At 45.9% G+C, this 21,542-nt stretch overlaps 1 protein-coding gene across 4 annotated transcripts in view; it reads left to right on the top strand.

Annotated features, from left to right (window-relative positions):
- The window catches only part of USP31 (ubiquitin specific peptidase 31), a 44,021-nt gene that overhangs the window by 14,752 nt on the left and 7,727 nt on the right, over positions 1-21,542 (top strand). For 2 of the 4 annotated variants that reach the window (XM_075058970.1, XM_075058973.1), the window contains exons 2-16: positions 290-427; positions 923-1,011; positions 2,683-2,775; positions 3,964-4,099; positions 4,605-4,749; positions 5,532-5,715; positions 6,459-6,582; positions 7,187-7,281; positions 7,819-7,896; positions 8,371-8,500; positions 9,841-9,960; positions 10,138-10,363; positions 11,209-11,367; positions 12,091-12,243; positions 13,290-14,848. In XM_075058970.1, the coding sequence (XP_074915071.1) occupies positions 290-427; positions 923-1,011; positions 2,683-2,775; positions 3,964-4,099; positions 4,605-4,749; positions 5,532-5,715; positions 6,459-6,582; positions 7,187-7,281; positions 7,819-7,896; positions 8,371-8,500; positions 9,841-9,960; positions 10,138-10,363; positions 11,209-11,367; positions 12,091-12,243; positions 13,290-14,833 (3,414 nt within the window). In that variant the 3' untranslated portion in view covers positions 14,834-14,848. Of the gene's footprint in view, positions 1-289; positions 428-922; positions 1,012-2,682; positions 2,776-3,963; positions 4,100-4,604; positions 4,750-5,531; positions 5,716-6,458; positions 6,583-7,186; positions 7,282-7,818; positions 7,897-8,370; positions 8,501-9,840; positions 9,961-10,137; positions 10,364-11,208; positions 11,368-12,090; positions 12,244-13,289; positions 21,491-21,542 lie in introns of those variants that run through there. The other 2 variants (XM_075058974.1, XM_075058972.1) reach the window with 2 other exon arrangements.

Here is a 21,542-nt window from a genome sequence, read left to right as displayed (position 1 = left end):
TAACCACTGCCATAACCCCTCTGGTCTGTTCTGAGAGCCGGTAGCAGTTTCTCTACCCAGCAAGGCATCAGCTCCCTCTTTAACTCAAGTTGTGTGTAGGGTCCTGCATGTGATGGTACGTCCTGGCCTGTCCCCAGGTGGTGTGGGAAGGCAGTGTCCCATCCAGAGCTGCCCGCAGTCCCTGGTTTTGAGTGTGCTGTCAACTCTGCCTGTCCGATTGTGAGGGCTTGGTAAAGGGAAGAGCTCAATTCTTGTGCTTTTGCTGTATGCTGTCTCTGTCTCTCTGCAGAACATTGTGTCCAAGAACGCTATGCAGTACCGTGGGAATGCCCAGCACGATGCGCAGGAATTCCTGCTTTGGCTTCTAGACAGAGTCCATGAAGATCTGAACAACGTAGTGAATTACAGTGGCATGCCTCCACTCAAGGTAAGGGATTTTGCTGGCAGCCAGCATGGGAGAGTAGCTCTAACTTTGCATACAGTCTTTCTTTTTATATTAGATCTCTCTGTTGGCTTCTTAACTCCGATAGTTTGGATGGAACAAAAGCTTGCATTAAAATACTGTTTGTTTCTGGCCCAGTGAATGTAACTAGTTGTTTCACTAATCCCTGACAAGTGCTCCCCAATACAATCATTTGTGAGTGGTCACATACTGCTCTGCAAGAGCTGGGAGGTATTACAGGGGAGGGACTGCCAGACGCATCATCTGCTGTGAGATCCCTGCCTTTCCTTGGGCTGCCCTAGCTACCTCACGTTCCTGCATACCACCTATGTGAGCAGAGTGCACTTATTTAAAAATCTGGTGATGTTTTTCTGGTGGTTTTGGGCAAGGAGGGCACAAATTCGACTAGGAGTACTGGAGCTATCTGGTGTGATGCACCTCCTTGCCTGGGTGTGCTTCTAGGGTTTATTCTTCTTTTAGCCACCGCTGGAGGATGATGTGCTGCTCGAGGGACCAGCCTTCCCAATCAGTAGTACTTTCGTGCAGGAACTCTTTCAAGCTCAGTACAGGTATGATATTTTGTAGATTTTGAGGCATTATTGCATGTATTGGTGACCCCATATCATGGTTTAAGCATAGCTAGCAACTAGGCACCATGCAGCTGCTTGCTCACTCCCCCCTCTTCCCAGTGGGATGGGTAGGAGAATTGGAAAAAAAATAAAACTCGTGGGTTGAGATAAGAACAATGTAATAACTAAAGTAAAATAAAATGTAATACTAACAATAATAAAAAAAATTACAATAATAATAACAACAATAATAATTGTAATGAAAAGGTATATAAGAAAAAAGAATAAAACCCAACCCCCCCAAGTGATGCACAATGCAATTGCTCACCACCTGCTGACTGATGCCTGAGCAGCAATCTGCCCCTCGTGGCCAACTCCGCCAGTTTATACACTGAGCATGATGTTCTATGGTATGGAATATCCCTTTGGCTAGTTCTGATCAGCTGTCCTTGCCATGCTCCCTCCCAGCTTCCTGTACACCTGCTCAGTCGGCAGAGCAGGGGAAACTGAAAAATCCTTAACTTATCCTAAGTGCTCCTTAACACACTGGTGTTCTAGTTGTTGCTGTCAACATTATTCTCACACTAAATGCAAAATACACTGTACCATCTACTTAGAAGAAGATTAACTCTATCGCAGCCGAAACCAGGACACCCCAATCTAATTCTGCCCTGATGCTAGCTCCCAGTACAGTTGAGACTGGTGTAATTTTGTTAACAGCTGTTTCTGAATTCCTGCTGAATGACATCTGAACTAAGATCTTGCTCCAGAGGAGAGAGAGGATTCCTCTACTTCAAATTTGGTATATTCTGTGAAAACCTACAGTATGTACCACTGCTTCACCTGCCCTGATGTATCCTGAAAGCAAGTCAGTGTGCTCAGTGCTCAGTGGAGCAAAGACTCGGGACAACTCAGTGCTGTGAGGCTTACCCTGGCTGTTCAGAGGCAAGGGCCTGTGGCAAGATCTGGAGGTGCCTGGAGGCTGCTGGGGAGTTACAGATCCCAGGTGTCTTGCAGAGTTCCTGTTGTCTGGCACTTGAGAATTCTGAGCTGAATCTTTCACTGTCCCTTCAGGGCTTTCCCATGAGTTTCCCATGCTTCTGGGAGTGAGCTTTCTAATTTCAGAACTAATACAAGAAAACAGCCTAATTTCCAGTGTTCCTCGATGGCTTGTATCTGTGCTGCTGTAAGAATTTTAACTGCTGGGCTTTCTCCCCAATATTTACCAAGGCTTTCTGTGAAAGGAGAAACCTTAAGCCTGGTATAGAACACGAAGCCAGTGTAAGGAGCAGGTTAGTGCTGAATGTGAGAGATGTATTGTCTGGAGTTTTTCCCTTCTGAGTAAGAGATCTGTACACCAGCACTGCTGACTGTCTCTCTCCTGTCTTTATTTGTTCAAAGCCAAATTCAGTGTCTGGAGTGAAGTCTTTTCCTGGCATGCCCTGTAATGAACTTTGAGACTAATTACTTTAAAAGGATCTAGAAATCAGGAACCCATCATTTACAGCAGCTATGCCTGTACAGCCTCTATGCAGAGCTGCTCTGTATGGAGAAAGAAGAGTAGAAAGGGGCAGCCAGGTTGACATGCGAAGGCTGGTATTTGTGATTTGACGATTTATCCATTCCTGATGAAATGAGGTATAACTGCTCTATTATTGATATTTGTACTAGGTCCTCTCTGACGTGCCCTCATTGCCAGAAGCAGAGTAACACCTTTGACCCTTTTCTCTGCATCTCTCTGCCGATTCCTTTGCCTCATACACGGTATGTAACTGTCTTGAACTTCACGTTGGCTGTTTCCCATGCATATAGTCTTTAATTTGCTACAGAAGGAAGAAAGATGTCAGCAAAATCTCTCCAGTAAGTCTTTAAAAAAGATAGATAGGACCATATGGGGCTTTAATTTTTTGCTTAGCAGGTAAATTGGAAAATTGAGCCTTTTACTTGTTTCAGAATGGCCCTTTGCTCCCACCCTTAACTTCCTATAGAATTAATTTGGGGGAGAAAAAAATATCTTTGATTCAGGTAACCAAAATATTTTGCTTTTGACTTAATTTATAGCATTTTAAAAATAAAAAGGGAAAAAGGATGAAACACTTTTTTTTTTTTTTTTAACTTTCTTTAGAGCAGTCTCACTGATCACTCCAATTTCAAAAAGTGAAGTTAAAAGCTTTCCTGCAAAATGTTTTGCTTTTTTGAAAGGTGGCTGTTGCCAATAAAGAAAAAAGCTCCAGGGAGGAAAAGAAATCCAGATAAAAAGTTCAGAGCAAAGATAGAGATGCACAGTAAAACTACCCCTTGTATAAATGAGGAGTTCCTTCACCTGATGTTTTGGATGAGGAAAACTTCTATGGGTTCAAGAAGCAATGGAACAAAGTAATGAAAGGACATATTAAATATGACTATGTCACATTTTGTTCAGAAGTCCCTGCTCTGCCACCACGTGGAGGCTGAGTGGGCTTTTCAGGGAAGGGTCCCTGGTAGGTTAGCTGCCCCACTCTTCTTTCCCAAGGCAGTCCTTCTGGCTGCTGGTGGAGGCAGGGTTGACTACGGAGAGGCAACCTGGAGCAGCTGTTTCCAGCAGCAGCTCCCTCTGAATGCTTTAAGGTGCTGCCTCGGACTAAGCTGCATTACAGGATCCTTGTTGGAAAATTATGATTGCATTGTCATAGAGAGTTTTATTTTTAACTTTGTGGGGCTTTTTTGAGAAGATGTTCTGCTTGTGGAAGCAAGTAACACCAGTCCATGTAGTAAGAAAGGAATCTTTGGAAATCAAACATACTTGCCTGGCTGCGGCTGAACATACCTCCAGTGTGAGGTGGATCTGGACTGCTGGGATGGCCCTGTAGCTTATGGGCTGCCTGGATGCACCCAGGTTGGGCTGACTCTGTTGAAGGTGCTGCCAAGAAGCGCTCAGCCCAGCCCCAGCAGTGCCTCTTGTGCTCTCCGCAGGCCACTCTACATCACCGTGGTGTATCAGGGGAAGTGCTCTCACTGCATGCGGATCGGGGTGGCGGTGCCCATCTCTGGAACGGTGGCCAGGCTGCGGGAGGCTGTCTCCTCAGAAACCAAGATACCCACGGAGCAGGTAACAGGCTGGTCTCATCACCCACATGCCCTCCCTTCAGCGAGAGGGTGTGTGGAGGCTTTCATCTCATGTTGGATATGCAGGAATTGAAATTTGCTGCCCATGACTGAATCAGGAAAGCAGGGTAGTGGTGATCTGGATCAAGCTTTTCCCTGTGCGTTTGCTTGGGATAGCTGTCAGTGGAGCATGCGGACCTTCTGCCTGATCACACGATGATTTGTGCATGTTGGCAGTGAGGGAACCATTGGGCACCTGTGGGGAGTTCCTCTGTAGGAAGAACTTCAGGAAAGCTGTTGGATCCCACCAAAACCTCTCCATGTGCTGCCTTTACCCCAGCTTCTCTTTTATGGCAGTCCTTTTCCCTGTTCCTTGCTCCTGGCTGATGCCAGGCTGTTTTGAGGAATGCCATCCTTCAGCAGGAAAATCCCAGTTGAGAGACAGGGCGGCTCAGCTGGATGAGGCATGGGTGTTTTAATGGGTTCTGGTTTGCTTCTGCTGACTCTAGATTGTGCTGACAGAGATGTACTACGATGGGTTTCATCGTTCCTTCTGCGATACTGATGACCTGGACACCATTCATGAAAGTGACTGCATTTTTGCCTTTGAGACCCCAGAGATATTTAGGCCCGAGGGTATCCTCAGTCAGAGAGGTAAGTCGATAACTCTGCTTAATGCCCAGCTCAGGTGACTAGGTGAGGGAGGCTTGTTTTGGAAAAGGATGTACTTGAGAATAAAAGTCCCACAAGTAGTTGATGTTCTAGTGTATTGATTTCAACTCTGACTTTGTCCAGACTCATTTCAGCAGACTTAATGGTGTTGTCAGCCAGGAGGTTATCAAGAAGCGATGTAAACTCCTTTCTTCCTCTTCCTGGGGTTGATTCTGCAGGCCAGGCTGGCTTAATGTGAAATCTGTTGTCAGGCTTAATTTAAAGACCTGCTAGGGACCAGATGAAGCCACTGAAATTGTGTTATTTAAAATCAGATTGCCAGTGATGAATAAACAGTCTTGGGAATGAACAAACACTTTCTTTTTCAAAGCTCAAAAACCTCAGCTTCTCTGCATCTCCCTCTCAGTAAAAGGCAATAATTGCATCCTGGGTAGACTGAGTGTAATCAAAGGCAAATTTTATTATTGGAAGTAACAAGTAGGGTTTCTGTCACTTCAGCTTTTCTTGCAGGCAAAGCCATGAGTGCTTGTACAAATTGCTGTGAAAAATCAGTTAGGTGAGCACTTGCATATAATTTCTTTCTGTAAAGAAATAGTCACTATGAAAAGTAATTGGTCTTCAAGGCCTTCATACAAGTGATAAAAATGGTCTTGATTCCATATTGACCTGCTCCTCTGCAGCCAAAGGAGGGTTTCTTGAGGGGGGCATCAGGGCACTAAAGGCAAATGACATAACAAAATGTTTCCTTTCTCCTAATTTTTCAGGAATACATGTGAACAATAACCTGAATAACTTGAAATGTGGCACTGAGCACTCCCGAACAATATCTTACTCTCAAGGAACAGTGAAGTCTGGAAAACTGGAACAGTCCTCTACTAAACCAGCAGCAAACGACAAGATTGTCTTGCTGGTGTGTAACAGAGCGTGCACTGGACAGCAGAGCAGAAGGTGACTGGCAGCTTCACAGTTAGTTACTCTTGTGGCTGTTTCCTTAATTGACCTGGGGTTTACTCACCGTGTAGCGAAAACACAAGGTGAAGGAGCAACAGCTTGCATTCGTAGCTTGCATTAGGTGCTAAAGAACATGTTGTTCAAAAAACATTAATGAATGCAGCAAAATAGTCCTGATTTTGGTGAACTTCAAGTAGTCCAGTGTTACTGGAAAGTGGTGAATGCAGACCAGTCTGAAGGACATACCACCTCTCTATAGAGCAATCTGGTTTCAGAGAGCAGCAAGCAAGTCTGACCAGGTCCTGTGATGTGTGGAAATTTTTAATTGGACTCCAAACAGGGGGTGGGGAGGAAGTGAGAAATGACCATGGCAAAGGCATTTGTACCAACCACAGGCTGAGAACTATCTCAGCAGCTGAAGTTTGTTTCACAAAAAGTTATCCTGGCCAGGTTGCAAAGCTCTGCAGCCTGAGGTAAGCCACTTAAGCACAGAGCAGGGCTGCAGCCTGGTAAAAAGAGCCCTCTGCGTGGGCAGCCGTAACAGTGTTTCCTCAAAGTTAAGCACCTCTCCTCTGGAAACAAGTTTTTAAATGCCTTGTTTCTGGGGAGTTTCATCCAAAGCATGCCAAGCTCCATAGGTGCCAAGTGAAGAGGAGGGTGGCACTGTCAGAGTTTTGGGATCTGACTGCTCAACAGAATAATCTTTTAATTGCTCCCTCAAATGCTACTGCTTCCTGTAGGTTTGGCTTGCCCTTTGTGTTGCATTTGGAAAAAACAATTGCTTGGGATATTCTACAGAAGGAAATTCTGGAGAAGATGCAGTATTTCCTGCGGCCTGCAGCCTGCATGCAGGTGAGGCAAATGGTTCGTCTGTTTTGATACTTCCAGCTCTGTGTGACATGAACTAAAGGGGAAGTCAGTTACCTGGAGTGATAAACGTGCTACACATGCTGAACTGATGGCTTTCCAATATTTCTTTGTGCAATAATGTCCAATGTCCAAGGTATTCCACCTCTTTGGTGCTTTTGTCTATTTGCTGAAAGATACAAGAAAGATTAGACTGATTGGGTGAAGAAATTGCATGCTTTGCTTCCTTCCTTACCCCCAAGAAATACTTGAGAGATTAGTGCTGTTGTCTGCACTGGAAATCCACCAGTTGGTGGTGTTTGCCTAAAAGAAAAGCTGAAACATTAGCTTGGTGACTGCATGTTTCTGAGAGCAGAGGGGTGAAGAGGGGTGTCTTCTCTGGTCACCATAGAGGAGTTGTTGGATACAAAGCCTCAGTTGCTGTACCTCACCCCTTTGTTAGCTGCTTGGCGTAGGCACATTTGAGACCTTGTGCATTTGCTTTCTCATGTAGAACACATGTTCTAGGATAAAGTACATGTCAGCTGGTGCTGAGAGCAGGTTTGCCCATACCTAAGTTGGGTCTGAGCTATTGAAATGGCTTCTACTCTCTTTGTTGCAGGTCTGCCCATTCAGCTTGCGAGTGGTCAGTGTTGTGGGGATAACGTACTTGCTACCTCAGGAGGAGCGACCCCTCTGCCATCCAACCGTGGAAAGGTGAGCTGGTCCTCATTCCCAAAAGTGGAGAGAGGTTTGTCAGCTGGAAACTCAGTGTGTAGCCATGCAGAAAGGGACAGTCTTGGTGTGGATGTGTGGAATGGACTTCGCAGGCCTGAGGAGCAGGGAAACCACTGTGTGTCCTCAAGAAGGTGTATGAGGATTGCTCAGTTGTGTGTCATGCCATCTGGAGTCTGTCCTTCTTTGAAATGGAGAACAGAATGAAAGTATTACTCCCCCCCATTTTAAAGTGGTGGGGTTTTTTTTAGTGACTGTTATTCTTCAAAAATTTTTGTAGATGTCTGTTCTGTAAACAAGTGTACGTTTATTTACAGAACTAATATATTTAGGTAAATGCAGTTGGCCAGCTTTGCCATGTTCTTTGCTGTATGAATTCCTTTTACTCCTTTGCAAACTTGAGCTGTGTGGGAGAGAAGGAAGGATGAAGGGCTAGTGGAGAGAAGTTGTGTGCGTGTAAAAGATAACATAGGCTTCAGATTGAAAGGTGGTTTAACTTCTGTCTGCTTCTCTCTCCAGGGCATTGAAGTCATGTGGACAGGGGGGAACTGCTCATGTGAAATTAGTGGTAGAATGGGACAAAGAAACTAAAGATTAGTAAGTATGAAGTAAAAAGTCTTAAATTGTGTTCACCTTAAGAGTGATGCTTGTGGCTTGGTTGTGTGAATTGTGCACCCTTCAGCAAACATAAGTCCCCTCAGAAACTTGACCCCATGCCCTGGCCCTACTTGCTGGGATAGACTTTTCCTTTTCTCTGTAGCTGGAGTTTTCCATTATGGAGCAGGCATCTTGCCTGTGGCACCTTCCCCCACAAATAATATTCATGTGAGAAAGTTTGTGGGCAGTGAGTAGCTTTTTCTGTCTGAGATAAACTGGAGTGGGTGCCCACTGAAGCTGTTCACCCCTGTGTTCAGTTGTGTTGCCCTGGCAGGATCTCTTGCCAGTCAGCTCTCGCTCACATGTAACGGGACAAATCCAGGAAAGAGCTGCTGATTGTACCTTCAGAACAGCTCCTTGGTAGTGTGGGGAGCAGGTGGATGTGCTGGTAAATGTGTTGTCTCCCTGATGCAGCTTGTTTGTGAATACAGAAGAGGAGTATATTCCAGACTCCGAAAGCGTCCGCCAGCAGAGAGAGCTTCATCATCAACCTCAGACCTGCACTTTATCTCAGTGTTTCCAACTGTACACCAAAGAGGAACAGGTAGGGACAAAACTGTATAGCAGCCAGGACTCGGAAGGTCTGACTGGTCCACGTGCTGCATGAACTCCCATACTCAGCAGAGTAGCTCTTTTCTGCAAACGCCAATTTATTGAGACAAGAGAATAAATTTGTAACACAACTAGTTACCAGTCCTGCTAACTGAGTTTCTCTGCAGTGAGGAGAAAGTTGTGGGAGGTACTGCTTTGGGGGTTTTTGCCCCCCGAATGTTGATAAGAGAACTTCTCTGTTCTGCAGTTTCCTCCCTGTGAAATAGTGATGTCTTTCTGGCATACATTATAAAGGGTTGGAACAATGTGGCTTCTTCATGGGAATTTACTGCTCTGTCTTGGAGCAGTTGTGTGTTTCCAAGGCTGAACAGGGCTGGGGTGGGCTCAAGTCAACCCCTACTGAGTGGGACCCCCTGAATGGCAGTGCAGTGACCACTGGGCTCAGTTCTCAAGAATCGTTGCTGCTCTCCTCCTCTAGCTCTGCTTGTGGTGTGAGAAGGTTGAAGTGGCAGGAGTGATGGTGTGCCACAGGGCAGACTAGAGATGGGTCTGAGCTGGCCCTTGCCTGGAACACATAAGCCATCTGCGTTTCTTTGCCAGAAGTCTCTAATCTGCTGTAAAAAGGGGTGGTCCTAGAGGTGGACTATAGACCTGTGACTGTGACTTAATAATTTTGGAGCCTGTTTCCTCGCTTCTTTCAGAGGTGAGGGAGAAGTTGTTTGACAGCTTAAAGTTCTCTGGCTTCTGAGTTTTCTGAGCACTGGGCTGTGGAGGGAAACACATGTTGTGTTTGTGTCTTTGAAAAGACACATTCTCCTTGGTGGACAATGAAAATCTCCGCAGTTTGTAAGTGTGTGCCATTGGGACATAGGGAGGAAGAGGGTTTCCAGAGGGCAGTGAGGTGTTAGAGATGAAATTTGTCTTTCTGTTCTGATTCTTTCTTTGCTGCTGGTTTTCTTGTGAGAGTACTTCTACTTAGGCTGCCAAGCCTGCCTGCTTTTTGCCTTTGTTTTTTCTTCTCCCCCACTTCAAAGGGATTGGGGTTTATAAGGTGGAAATAGCTTCTCTGCGCAGCAGCACTAGCTGAATTCTGTCTTGCAGTGGGAAGTGCCTCCTGCATAAGGCATGCATGTCTCTTTGCTTGTCACTATTTTGAAAAGCATCATTGGGAACCCTGCATTTCCAATGAGCTTGATAAATGCTGGAGGTAGATGGGGTGCAGGGGTCAGTGTCTGCACTGGGCCTGGGGCAGCAGCGGAACAGTGGTGTAGTGAAAGCTACCTTGGAATTTGAAAACTAATACTCATACCCACTCATGCCTCTTCCTTGTAGCTTGCCCCAGATGATGCATGGCGATGCCCACACTGCAAGCAGCTGCAGCAGGGTAGCATCACACTGAGCCTCTGGACCTTACCTGATGTTCTCATCATACATCTCAAAAGGTTTAGACAGGTAAGGATGTCTGCAGTGATGCTGGAGGACTGCTGCTCAGCCAGGGAGTGACCTGACTTAGAACACCTTTTCAGAAGCAGCTGTTCTGCCCTATGCATTCCTCACCTGGGTTTTTGTTTTCCTCAAGCATGGTGGCCTCATTGCCACTGCAGCTCATGCTATTCTATGTTTATACAGGAAGGAGACCGAAGGATGAAACTTCAAAACATGGTTAAATTCCCCCTGAGTGGCTTGGACATGACTCCCCATGTTGTTAAACGCAGTCAGAGCAGCTGGAGTCTGCCATCTCACTGGTCACCCTGGAGGAGACCTTATGGTCTTGGAAGGGATCCTGAGGACTATATCTATGACCTGTATGCTGTCTGCAATCATCACGGCACCATGCAAGGGGGACACTATACAGGCAAGTATCCTGCAATATTATGTATGTTGGATCCTTTCAGAAAGAAGATGGTTATATTTTTCTCTTGAGTGCCTGTAACTACTTCTTCTATCTTGGCAAAAGGACCTAACCCAAGTAACAAGGACTGGCTATGTAGTACCAGATGGGTAACTTTTATGACTTTGAGGAATGGAACAATGCCTGTTGACCCAAAATGTCTTACTGTACGTTTCTTTCTCTGCTTTTTTTTTCCTTCAGAGTAATGTAACTGGCCTTTCATGTTTCAAAAATGCTCCTGGCCACTCAATGCAGAACTTCTGTAGTTGCAAGAGGCTGCTATACATAGGAAGGATTTGCACATTGCCTATGTGTGTAGCCAGTTTATGAACTCCTCTTTGCATGTTCCAGCAGCTCCCAGAGCAGCCAGAGAGAGACAAAGTTGCTTAGTGGTTCTTAGGATCTGTATGACTTCACACAGTAGCCCAGAAAATGTGTGTGTCTGGTTTTGTCCTCTGATGTGCGACTCTGGGCTGCGCTGTCCTGGGTGGGCTCAGTCAGAAGGAGATTCACTGAGGGAGGCGGACTGCCACAAGTAACAGAACATGAAGTGAATGGAGCCATCCCAAATGGTGTTCTGTTCTGAGCAGTAATGTTGGACAAAGAAATCCTGAAATGCAAGCTGTTTATTGTATTCTGGAGGCCTCAGGCCCCCATTTTGCCAGTCAGACTGGAAAAGGATGTGTTGCATGAATAAATCTGTTCCTTTCATTCTCCTCTGAGTCCAACATAGCAGATAAGGTCATGTTTAAGTTATCATACAGCAAAGCTGAGAGTAGTAGGACTAATAGTAATGTATTTTCTCTCAGCATATTGCAAAAACTCGGTTGATGGCCAGTGGTACTGCTTTGATGACAGTGATGTTCAGCAACTTTCTGAAAATGAAGTCTGCAAGCAGACAGCTTATATTCTTTTCTACCAGAGGCGCACAGCAATCCCATCGTGGTCTGCTAACAGCTCTGTGGCAGGTAAGCCCTGCTGGCATTGTCAAGGAGTGGTTTTAGTTTCTTTCATGGATAGTTTGCCTTTCTGAAGAATTTTCTGCCCAGCTCTACTTAAGCCCCCACTCTCTGTCCCAGAACTCAGCAAGGCTTGTCTGAATCTGCTGCTGTGCATCAGAGGCTGTGGGAAAATCCCACCTCTTCTGTTAAGGCTAGTTGTGGCAAAGAGGCTGCGGAGATGGGGGAGCCCCCCTCCATCCCCATGGGTAGTTCTGCTCAGAGCTGCCCTTGTCAAAACCATGACATAAAAATGTGACTATTTCATTCCCTCCAGCAGTGCTGTTGGTCTCAAGTAGGCAGCCAGCAGCTGAATGTGTTGGTGGAATCCAGGATGAGCTTTGGACAGATGCAGGCTTGGTGACTTGCCTTTGGAAAGGAAAGGATTTGCACTGCATTTTTGTGGCAGCTCAAGGACTGCCCTCTGTGCTGTTGCACTGATTCTTTTGATTCACAGCGTAGTGGGACAAGTACAATTCTGTCTTTCACTTTTATGGTCATAACTATTTCATAAGAGTAAAGACTTATTCTCTTGGCGGTGTGTGGATGCTGTGGCTGTGTGGGCTAGCTCCAGACTCCAGGTATCTGTTGAAGGCAGTGCAGTGCAGTATTTACCTGGCTCTCAGTGGCCTTCCAAGGTTTCATGTGTTCTGCAGCTGCACTGGCCTGATGTCTGTGCCTGCTTCCTTGCAGGCTCCACAAGCTCCTCGCTCTGTGAGCACTGGGTCAGCCGTCTTCCTGGTAGCAAGCAGCCCAGCATTGCTTCGGCAGCATCATCACGACGCACGTCTCTGGCTTCACTCTCGGAATCGGTAGAGCTGACTGGGGAAAGGAGTGAAGATGATGGTGTGTATCAACACTTCAGTATGTGGGGGATACTGGGCTGCTAGTCTTTCTGTTACAAGATCCCTACTAAAACAGCTGCAAAATACGTAGTTACAAGGGACAGTTACTCTAGCAGCTGGGGGAGGCAGGCACTGTGCTGGTAGGAGGTGGATTCTGGCACAGGTGAGCTCTTCTCTGGTATGAAAGGATGGAGAAGAGCAGGGCAGGAACCTTAAGGAGCCTTTCAAAGAAAGGAAATGCTGATAATGAAACCTCTCAATCAAGAACTTGTTGTGCTTGTGTTTTTTCTGGTTTTCATTGCAGCACCTTTGCAGGGAGACTGACATAGTGCTACAGCTTAGCATAGATATTTATTGTCTGCTGCTGTGCTGTAGACTGCTCCCAGGGAGGTGAGAAGGTACTCAAATTCACTTGTGTGTCAGTTCCTGGCTTTGCTTGGCTCCTCCACGTAGTGCCTTGTAACTTCTGAAAATGTGGAGGTTCAGGGGTCAGTCTGAGCATTTTGGAGCAAGTATAGAGATGTCCCTGCAGCAGTGTTGTGATAACTGTCAGGTCTAGCCATGGTAGCCACATTTCTAAAATGCTTATTGTTGTACTTTGTGTTGTAAATACAAATACATTGCTTTAGATAAAGAGGTAGGAATCCTACTTTGCCTTTTACAGGATTGTATGGGAAATATTCTTTAATAAAGAAAAATGTATTTCTGGGAGCATAATCATAGTTGGTGGACTAGTTTCAAGGACTTCTAAGGTGCAAAGCCTGTGTTTGGTCTCCTGCTGCTCAGAGATGAGAGGAAAATTTGGATTTTCAGTTATAGGCTTCAGAGAGTTACTTCTGGGTAACCGCTAGCAAATAACAGTTGTTGAATTCCTTATTCAGCTTCATGCAAGAAGCTGTGCCTGCAGCAGGCATGAAGAGATAGGCATACAACGTGGTGTGGGTGGGCTGTCTGACTCTCTTAGGGAAGTAGTGTCTGTGGATGGGAAGGATAAACTGACTGCAGGCTTGGCTTTCATACTGAGGATGTCACTTTCTTTCTCTGCAGGAGGATTTTCAACTCGGCCATTTGTAAGAAGTGTCCAGCGTCAGAGCTTGTCATCTAGATCATCTGTCACCAGCCCACTGGCAGTGAGTGAAAATGGTGTTAGACCCTCGTGGTCACTCTCTGCAAAACTGCAATTCCGCTCCAACTCTCCATCGCGCTTCTCTGGAGATTCCCCTGTACATACCTCTGCTTCCACCCTGGAGAAGATTGGGGAGGCTGCCGATGATAAAGTCTCCACCTCTTGCTTTGGCAGCCTGAGGAATCTCTCTAGCAGCTACTTGGAGCCCTGTGATGGCAGTCGGCGAGAGAACAGGACAGCTCGCAGAGCTCCTTTGGCTGTCATGGAAGGGGCATTCAGGGAAGAGTCTGTTGTAAGGACATCTAGCTCAGATCTTTCAGATGGGTATGGTAAAAGCTCTGTGCAGCCAGACAGGAATCACCCTGCTTTGGACCCTTTTGATAACAACAATCAAATTGCCTTTGTTGATCAGAGTGATTCTGTGGATAGCTCTCCAGTCAAGGAGGTGAAAGCCCCCAGTGCAATAGGGCTTGCTGCAGAGAAGGCAGATGGCACCCCTAAGAAGGTTCACAGCTCCAAGGGAGTTTCTGAGCCAGACAAAAGTTTGAGGAAGGGAAGGACAGTCTTATCTACCCAAGAGACCAAAGTCTCTCACTCTTCTCCTCCACCACTAAAGAGTTCCCAGAAAGTTTCCCGGTCTAGAAGTAAGACGGACTCCTCTAGGGCCAGTGGGCGACATGGGTCTCCTGCTCCCACTCAGGCTAGGAAGGACCATAGCATGAAGCCCCTTGAGGTGGCTGTCCCATCGGCTCAACAGAAGCAAAAGTCAGGTTCTTCTCCATCCTCCACAGCTGCCAAGAAAACCCCATCAGGCTCATTGACTAAGGGCTCTTCTGCTGGGAAAAGCCGGACTTCAGATCGAAGCCTCAGCAGGGAGGGCTCTAAGATAAGTTTGGGGTCAGATAAAACAAGCGTTACCAGCAGTTCAAGAACAAGCTCCCCACGGATAAGCCACTCTAGGAGTGACAGCAGGGCAGTAGACAGCAAGCATGTACGGAGTTCCTCTATGGCCAACCTGCGGTCCCCAAATGTTGGTGTGCGCTCTGGTTTGAAGAGGGACAGCAAGTCAGAAGAGAAAGGATTGTCTTTCTTTAAATCAGCCTTAAGGCAGAAGGAGACCCGGAGGTCAGCAGACCTGGGAAAGACAACGATGCTCTCAAAAAAGACAGGGAGTGGCAGTTCCAAGTTAGGCAGTAAAAATGTGCTGGAAGACAAATCAGAGAAAGGTGTTGTCCCACCAGCCTCTCAAACCAATGCCAACATTACTGCAAAAGAAAAACTTGTCCCAAAAGATGCCACACCCAACAAACATTCTCTGCTATCCAGTCGCAAGTCCAAGTCTTCCCAGCTAGATCCCGGAGTCCAGTCTCCTCCTTCCAGTGGCAAGCAGTCTGCTGACAAGCCGCTGAAAAAATTACCTTCCAGCATGCAGGTGTCTGTACGGCCTTCTCTGGAACCTCAGTGAAATGCTGCAATCCAGGTGTCTTTTCTTCTGCTGAGAAGCTAATTTATTCTGAGCTCTTGTTTTTTTGTTCATGTGCCTAATGTATGTTTTGAGGAGAAGTTAACTGCAAGTTGTTAAAGCGCCTTTTGATTCTGCCATCAAACCAAATAGCTACAGGCAGCCAGCACTGATGCAAGTAGTCTAGCTGGAGTCATTGTTGAACATGAATGCAGCTGTCCCATAGCACTTGTACAGGAGTCTCTTTATGGAAAATGCAACAACTTTCTTCAGATTCAAGGTTTGAAATCTGAAACCCAGTTGTACTGACGCTAGTGTGCTTTGTAGAGCTGTGAACTGATATTCCTTTGGTCTTGTTCTGAGCAGGCTGTGTCCATGCTGGTATATGGCCTTGTTCTGAGCTGTGGAGGATGCGAAGGAAACTGGAGAGACTGCCGCTTCTTTTTGCTCTTTCTCAACCCTCTCTCCCTGCTCCCTTCCATTTTTCAAGCTTTCTAAAGGGCAATATTTCAACACTAATGTTGTTTCTCAGGTATATACTCAGCCAGTATAGGAGGGACTAGCATTAGTGGGTGGACAGAAAGGTACCTGTGAGTCCGTGTGTACATGTGTCTGTCATAGACTTCATTTTTGCATTCCAACAGCAGAAAGTTGGGTTTTTTCCATGAAATGTAACCTGCATTTTTTGTTGCTATGTCTACGAAGAGTTTTACTCTGTCCACACCTAAGGCAACCTCTGCCCTATCCTCTTTAATTACTTTCTCTCTTTTGAAACACTATACTAAGCAACAGAAGAAATCACTAAGCAGCAGCTGGTTGCCAGCTCGTACCTGTGAAAGTGCTAGGTGGGAGGTGGTTGCAGTGCTGTAGGAGAGCTGTCTTCATGCACCTGAATGGCAGTGATGCTGTTAGGACCCCTGTTCAAACTCCTGAGAAGAAGCGTTTCCTAATGTGCTCAGATGCTTAATCGTAGTGGTGTGAATATAGCATCTGTTATTTATAGGAGTAATGTTTAGATAAGCCAAGTGTCGTCTTGTCTTTTCTGCCTTCTCTGAGCATGCTTTGAACAAGCCTCTTCGTGCGGGTTGGAGCAGCTGTACCAAAATACCGCAGAGCAGTTTTCACATTCTCCAGAGCGCTGCTATGTTCCTCCCTGCAGCATGCTTGTCACCTTCCTCAGTGGGTCTGGCTACCACAAGTCTCTTTGCAAAATGATTCCCATTCTAGTTTGGATGACAGTCTCTATCAGGGTTAAAACACTGCATCTAGTGACGTCTTTGTTTACAAGCCCTTCTTACAGGGGAGATTCCTCAAGTTCTTTAAGATTCCTCTTAAAAGGTGGATTCCTTAAGTCCTTTTATATACATGTGGTGTAAGCTTTTATTTCATGAGTTTTTATTAATGTGCTGCATATCGTTTATGTACAGCAGCAATCTGTCGTGTAGGTCACGACATGCAGCAGCCGGGCAGTGGGCAGTGTGCTGGGCACGCTTGTCTTCTGAATGAGGTCTTTGCCTGTCATACACTCTTGTGTAGCAAAGCTTCTCCAGGCGTAGCTTGTGGACAGGCATATTTGTACATCTTTTCTGTCAACGTAACAAACAGCCCTCAGACAAGTAGTGACTCTGAGTTAGTCTGTTCCACCTCCTCTCTTGAGCTGATGTGCTGACGACCCTGCAAGAAGCCTTGCACCCAGGTCTGCTGGGCATGTTGCTGCTCCGTGATTACTTTTTATACTTGGCTCACCACACAACTGCAGCAAGCTTTGGAGAGAAGTGTTTTGGGGGTGGCTAACAACTTGGAGAAAAGGAAGCGTGTGTGTAGAGCTGAGCTGGGGGTGCCCCAGACCTCTGGTCAGTGTGTGACAGTGAGCCCACCTGCAGTATAACCCTCGCTCTGTCCTGATGTTGTTCTGCAGTACTTGCCTTCATGCAACCCAGAAGCAATGCCAGTAGCCTGCATGTTTTTACAATGTGCTGGACTCTGTGCCCTGGACTATGTTTTTAAACCTGAACATGACCATCTTCTTGATGCATTTCTTCTCCCGGGTATTGTTTCAGTCTCATTTATAGCAGCAACATGAAGCAAAGATTGCATTACTTGCTTCTTAAATGTATGACTTGGATTATTGTTGGATTATTTTTTGTTATATCCAGCAGAGCAGATAAGACTTGCTTCACACTGTAGTACTTAAATTACTCCCTGAAATGTTGATGTTGAAGTATTTGTTTAAGGTTTTATCTGTATTAAGGTCTTGCACTGTGTTGGCTCTTCTCTTGTAACAACTCTTCTAGCAAGAATGTAATTCTGGTAGCTAGTGCTAACTTGGTTTGGTATCTTTTAATAGACAGAACCTAGTTTTCTGTGCGTTTTACCATGGGACATTTGTGAAAGGTTATTTTTATCAAATGACATTTTCTTTTCATGCCATTGTTCACTGAAGAAGTTTAAACTGGAAGCTGGTGTATGGTTTTTGAGGTGTTTTTGCTCCTGTATTGCATGCCTGGACTGAAGGAAATTTGAAGCCATGTCCAAACCGGAGTTTTTAGCTGAACACCAGTTCAATATGTTTGTGTTTGGGGCATGAGAATGGTCATTAGAGCTCCCATTTAGACAAAATGGGAATGGAGATCCTGGTGCCAGGTGTTCCAGCAGCTGATGTTAAAAGCAGTTGAACCTCTGCAGTCCTGTGATATGTAATCTAGCTCTTTTTCTGCGTATTCCCCATAATTCCTGATGGAAATTTCTGCCAGCTCCAGCACTATCTACTCTGTGTATGCTGCCAAACTGGATTTTGTACCTGCCCCTCTGAAAACAGCAGCTGTGGTGCACAGGCTCCTCGCTCTGCAAGTGAGCATGGAGTGGGCAGAAGAGGCTGTACTGACAATGCCCTCGTCTTAGAGCAGATGAGATGCTGCTCTTCTGTGGTGGGCTGCCAGCATGTGGCATGTTTTCTGGCTCAGGAGGGCTTGACTTAGGGGTGTCCTCAAGGAAAATATTTGGACTTACAAGGGTGCACTGTAGTTCATGTTGAATATAAGGCCCACACTGGGCAAAATGTGCAAAGCATGCCCTTGCAGGACCTGGAAAGTGCAGTCCCTGTTTGGTGGCTGCGTTGATTCTGTAACAAAGCAGTTTGGAAAGCAGCCGTTTGCTGCCATTCTGCATCTCTGCTTTTTGGTATCGCAGATTTCCAGTAGTATACGAACTTCCTTGCACAGGAGAGGGTTTGAAAGGTGTGGGTCCAGGAGACAACAATGTTCATAGTGAGTGTAAAACCAAGCCTCGTTGCTGTTAAAGTCATGGCTCCATCAGTGATGTAGAGTAAATCTTTCTAAAACTGAATGTAGGTTATTGCAGGCCCTACTTAAACTGATTTGGGGAAGAGCAACATCAGTCTTCTCTCCTTGCTTTAAAGCAGACTTATTTCTTAGCCTTTTCATGCATAGGAATTCCTGTTTGTGTATTGCGTTGTCCAGATGCAAGGATGTGGCACGATACTAGGGAACACTCCAGAGAGGGATCTTCCACGTCCTAGATGCCAACACCACCTTGGCTTTGTGTATTGATCCTTAGAGCAGTGAAGGCTTGAGCCTGTTCTGAAGCAGCCATTTGTACATGATCACCTCTTTTCTTAAAATTCATGTTTGGCTTCAGAAGCACTCATGCCTGTGGAGGAGGTGGGTTCTGCCATCTTCCGAAGGTCACCGCTGGCCAGGGATCTCCACCTGCCCTTGGGTGGTGGCACGTGGGGCCCAGAGGTCTCATGGCTGGCCAGCTGAGTGGGACAAGAATGGCTGCTGTCTGGTTCTGCTTTGCAAGTCACGCACAGCCATGGCACGTGTGGAACGGCCTGTGGTGTGGCTGCCTGTGGGGTGAGCTGTCGTGGCTTGGGGGTGGTGGAGTCTGGGACCCCAGTGCCGATGACCTGGAAGCAAAGGTTTTACAGGGCAGCCTCACGCTGGTGAGAATGCCTTGAAAGGGCGAGGTCCAGCACTGTCCCTCTGCTCAAACAGTGTCCAAGCTCCAAAGAAAAGCAGGCTTCAAGTCCTCTGAAGGATTTTATGATGCGTTTCCAACAAACTTTAGGTTGAACTCACCTCCATCGGCCATGTGTAACTCGTATTTCACACCACATCCCCAGTCTGACACTTGCTCCTGTTCCTGGAATCAGCCCTCTGGGCGCAGGAAAGCAGCGCCTTCATTCCAGTGCTAGATTCCTGCTGGAGTCACCTAAAGAAATTATTTTTACCCTTTTTGGGCTGCGTCTTTTGGATAGTGTTTAGTAGTATACAAATTATAAGCACATTTTCAATGACGTGAATTAAAGAGGCACCTTTTATTTGTATTAATCACATTTGATAGACAATTTGGTGCCTGCAGTTCTCTGTAACTTATAAGTGTCTCACTTTGGGTGTATAAATTGTTAACCCTTTCAAACTTATAAAATATGGCTAAATAAAAAAAATGCTTAGGATAGAAAATTAGCAGCTTAATTACAGTACACTTATTCCACTGTAAGTGCCCTCATCCATCTTAGCTGCAGGGTTGTTTGCTTTCCAAAGCTGAAACTTGAGCATGATCAACCATTTTTTTTTTTTCCCCTCAGTAATAAGGGCAATTTTGCATGGCAGTTCTCTCGCTGTACCCAAATGCATGCACTTCCTAACTATGCAAGCATCTAATACAAGCCACAGACCGTGCTTTCAGTATCAGAATCCACTCGGTAGACTCCAGAGCACTGCCTTGAGTCTGTACTTCTGTTTCTCGGTGCAGCTGCGTGTCAGCACATAGGAGCATGTCCTGGGTTCCTGCTTTGTTTGCACATCTTTGATTCTTTCCTTTGCGGAATTCTGCATTACTGACAAGGCTGGAGTGTAGCATAATGTCAAAGGGATCTGAAATGTTGAAATGAGAACAAACTGGTTTTCTGTATTGTATTGTTTTTTCTTTTTTTAACAGGGAAAACCTGATCAGTGTTCTGTATGTAGCCTGCCATTTTCCATGTAACTTTAATGACATGTTCTACGTTGTGAGAAGAGGCAGTCACCTGTAGCCGTATAAGCACTCAAAAAAAGAGTTTTTGTTGAATTTCCGTGCTACGGGAGCAGTTTCCAGTTGTCGGTGTGGTGCCCATACTGGTAACAGGGCTTCTGCCTGCCTTCCTGGGAAGAGCCGGGCCGGGCCCCGGCAGCCCATGGGGGTGGCTGTGTTTCCCATTTGTGCTCCAGAACCGTGGTGGCGTTTGCATTTCTGAGCCGTGCTGCCGTTCGACTGCAGATCCCACCGGGGTGGTTGTACGCGCAGCGGGGCCGGCCGGGGTCGTAGCCCGTGGGGCACAGCGGGCAGAGCGGGCAGCTTGCCTGCTCGGGGCGGCTGATGCGGGGGAGGTTGGCAAGGTCTCGCGAGCTGCGTGTTGGGTTTTAGCAAGAAGCGTAGGACCCGGGATTCCTCCTGGGCCGCCGGGCTGTGCCCCTGCGAGGGACCACCGCGCAGCACCCTTGTCTTCGCAGAGCAGCCGACCTGAGCAGTGGTGGGGTGTCAGGCAGGTTCGTGGCCCCACTCCCCCCGCGGGCTCTGTGCCCGTCCCCCTTGGTCAGCAGGCACAGAGAGGGTTTGGAAACAACATTCCAAATAATTTTACTGTTATCTTTTTTGTATCCTTGTCATTTGCCTACTAATCCAAAATAATTTGGCGGTATCTAATGTTACCTGTGGAGGGAACTGAAATTTAGTTTTAATCTGTGGTGAGATGAAAGTACTACATGGTTTTCTTAATAAAAGCACCGTAAAGCATTTACTATTAGGAGCTTTATTTTGTAAAATAAAAGTACCTGAAGACTTGTACAATATCTATATTAGGTCTAAAGGTTTAGGGAGTCTTCTATTTTTTTAAAGGCGATAGCACTCAATTTATCTGCAAATAGTGTTTTTTAAAAGACACAGATTAAAACTAAGTGTAAACACAAATCCTGTTTCACTCTAGGCCCTGCAGCACAAACGCGTTGCAAGAAAGTTAGCATTAGGTTTGTATGGCATTTGTGCAGTGCAATAAGAAACCATTTTTAGGTGCTACATTGCCTTGGGTAGGGGTGACACAAGGGAATACAGGCTACAAGTGGCTAGATTATTTTCTTGTGGCCTTCCAAGTATTAATTTGTACAGGTTTGCTCACCAACTGTGCCTCACCATTGGTTAAAATTGAATTTTAAGTCCTGTTGCAAATGCAGTTTCTCTTCTGGACGCAATGTCAGATTTTACACTGGAGTATCTACAGTTCTAAAAACTGCATGTCACATCACTGTACACTGATAATGGGACGTGGGGCTTGCCCACACCTTTGATATTCTCTTCTGTATTTTAATGTTTTTGAACTGTACAGTAATCTGGAAAGCAGGCTGTCTTTACTTGGGATTGAACATTGTACCATAAATTTTAAATTATTTGAGGACAAGTGCATGAGACTGTGTCAATGCCTTTTATTATTTATTTGTATGTTTTATTATTCAAGGTGTATGCACTTTTAATATGCAGAATTTATATTTTTATGTTAAAAATCATTTTCTTTCAGAAAGAAGAGTTTGAATATGAGGAATTGGAATTAAGTGCAAAAAGGGGAATATGTAATAAAATACAATAAATTTATTACTAGGCATCCTGCCTGAGTGAGCATTTTTCCAGGTCCACATCGTTGCCCGACAAGGCGGCAGTG

The sequence above is a fragment of the Buteo buteo genome, chromosome 27, assembly GCF_964188355.1.
Source record: "Buteo buteo chromosome 27, bButBut1.hap1.1, whole genome shotgun sequence".
NCBI classification, from domain to species: Eukaryota; Metazoa; Chordata; class Aves; order Accipitriformes; family Accipitridae; genus Buteo; species Buteo buteo.
The sequence above is the reverse complement of the archived record's forward strand: the minus strand, read 5'-3'. Positions and strand labels throughout refer to the sequence as shown.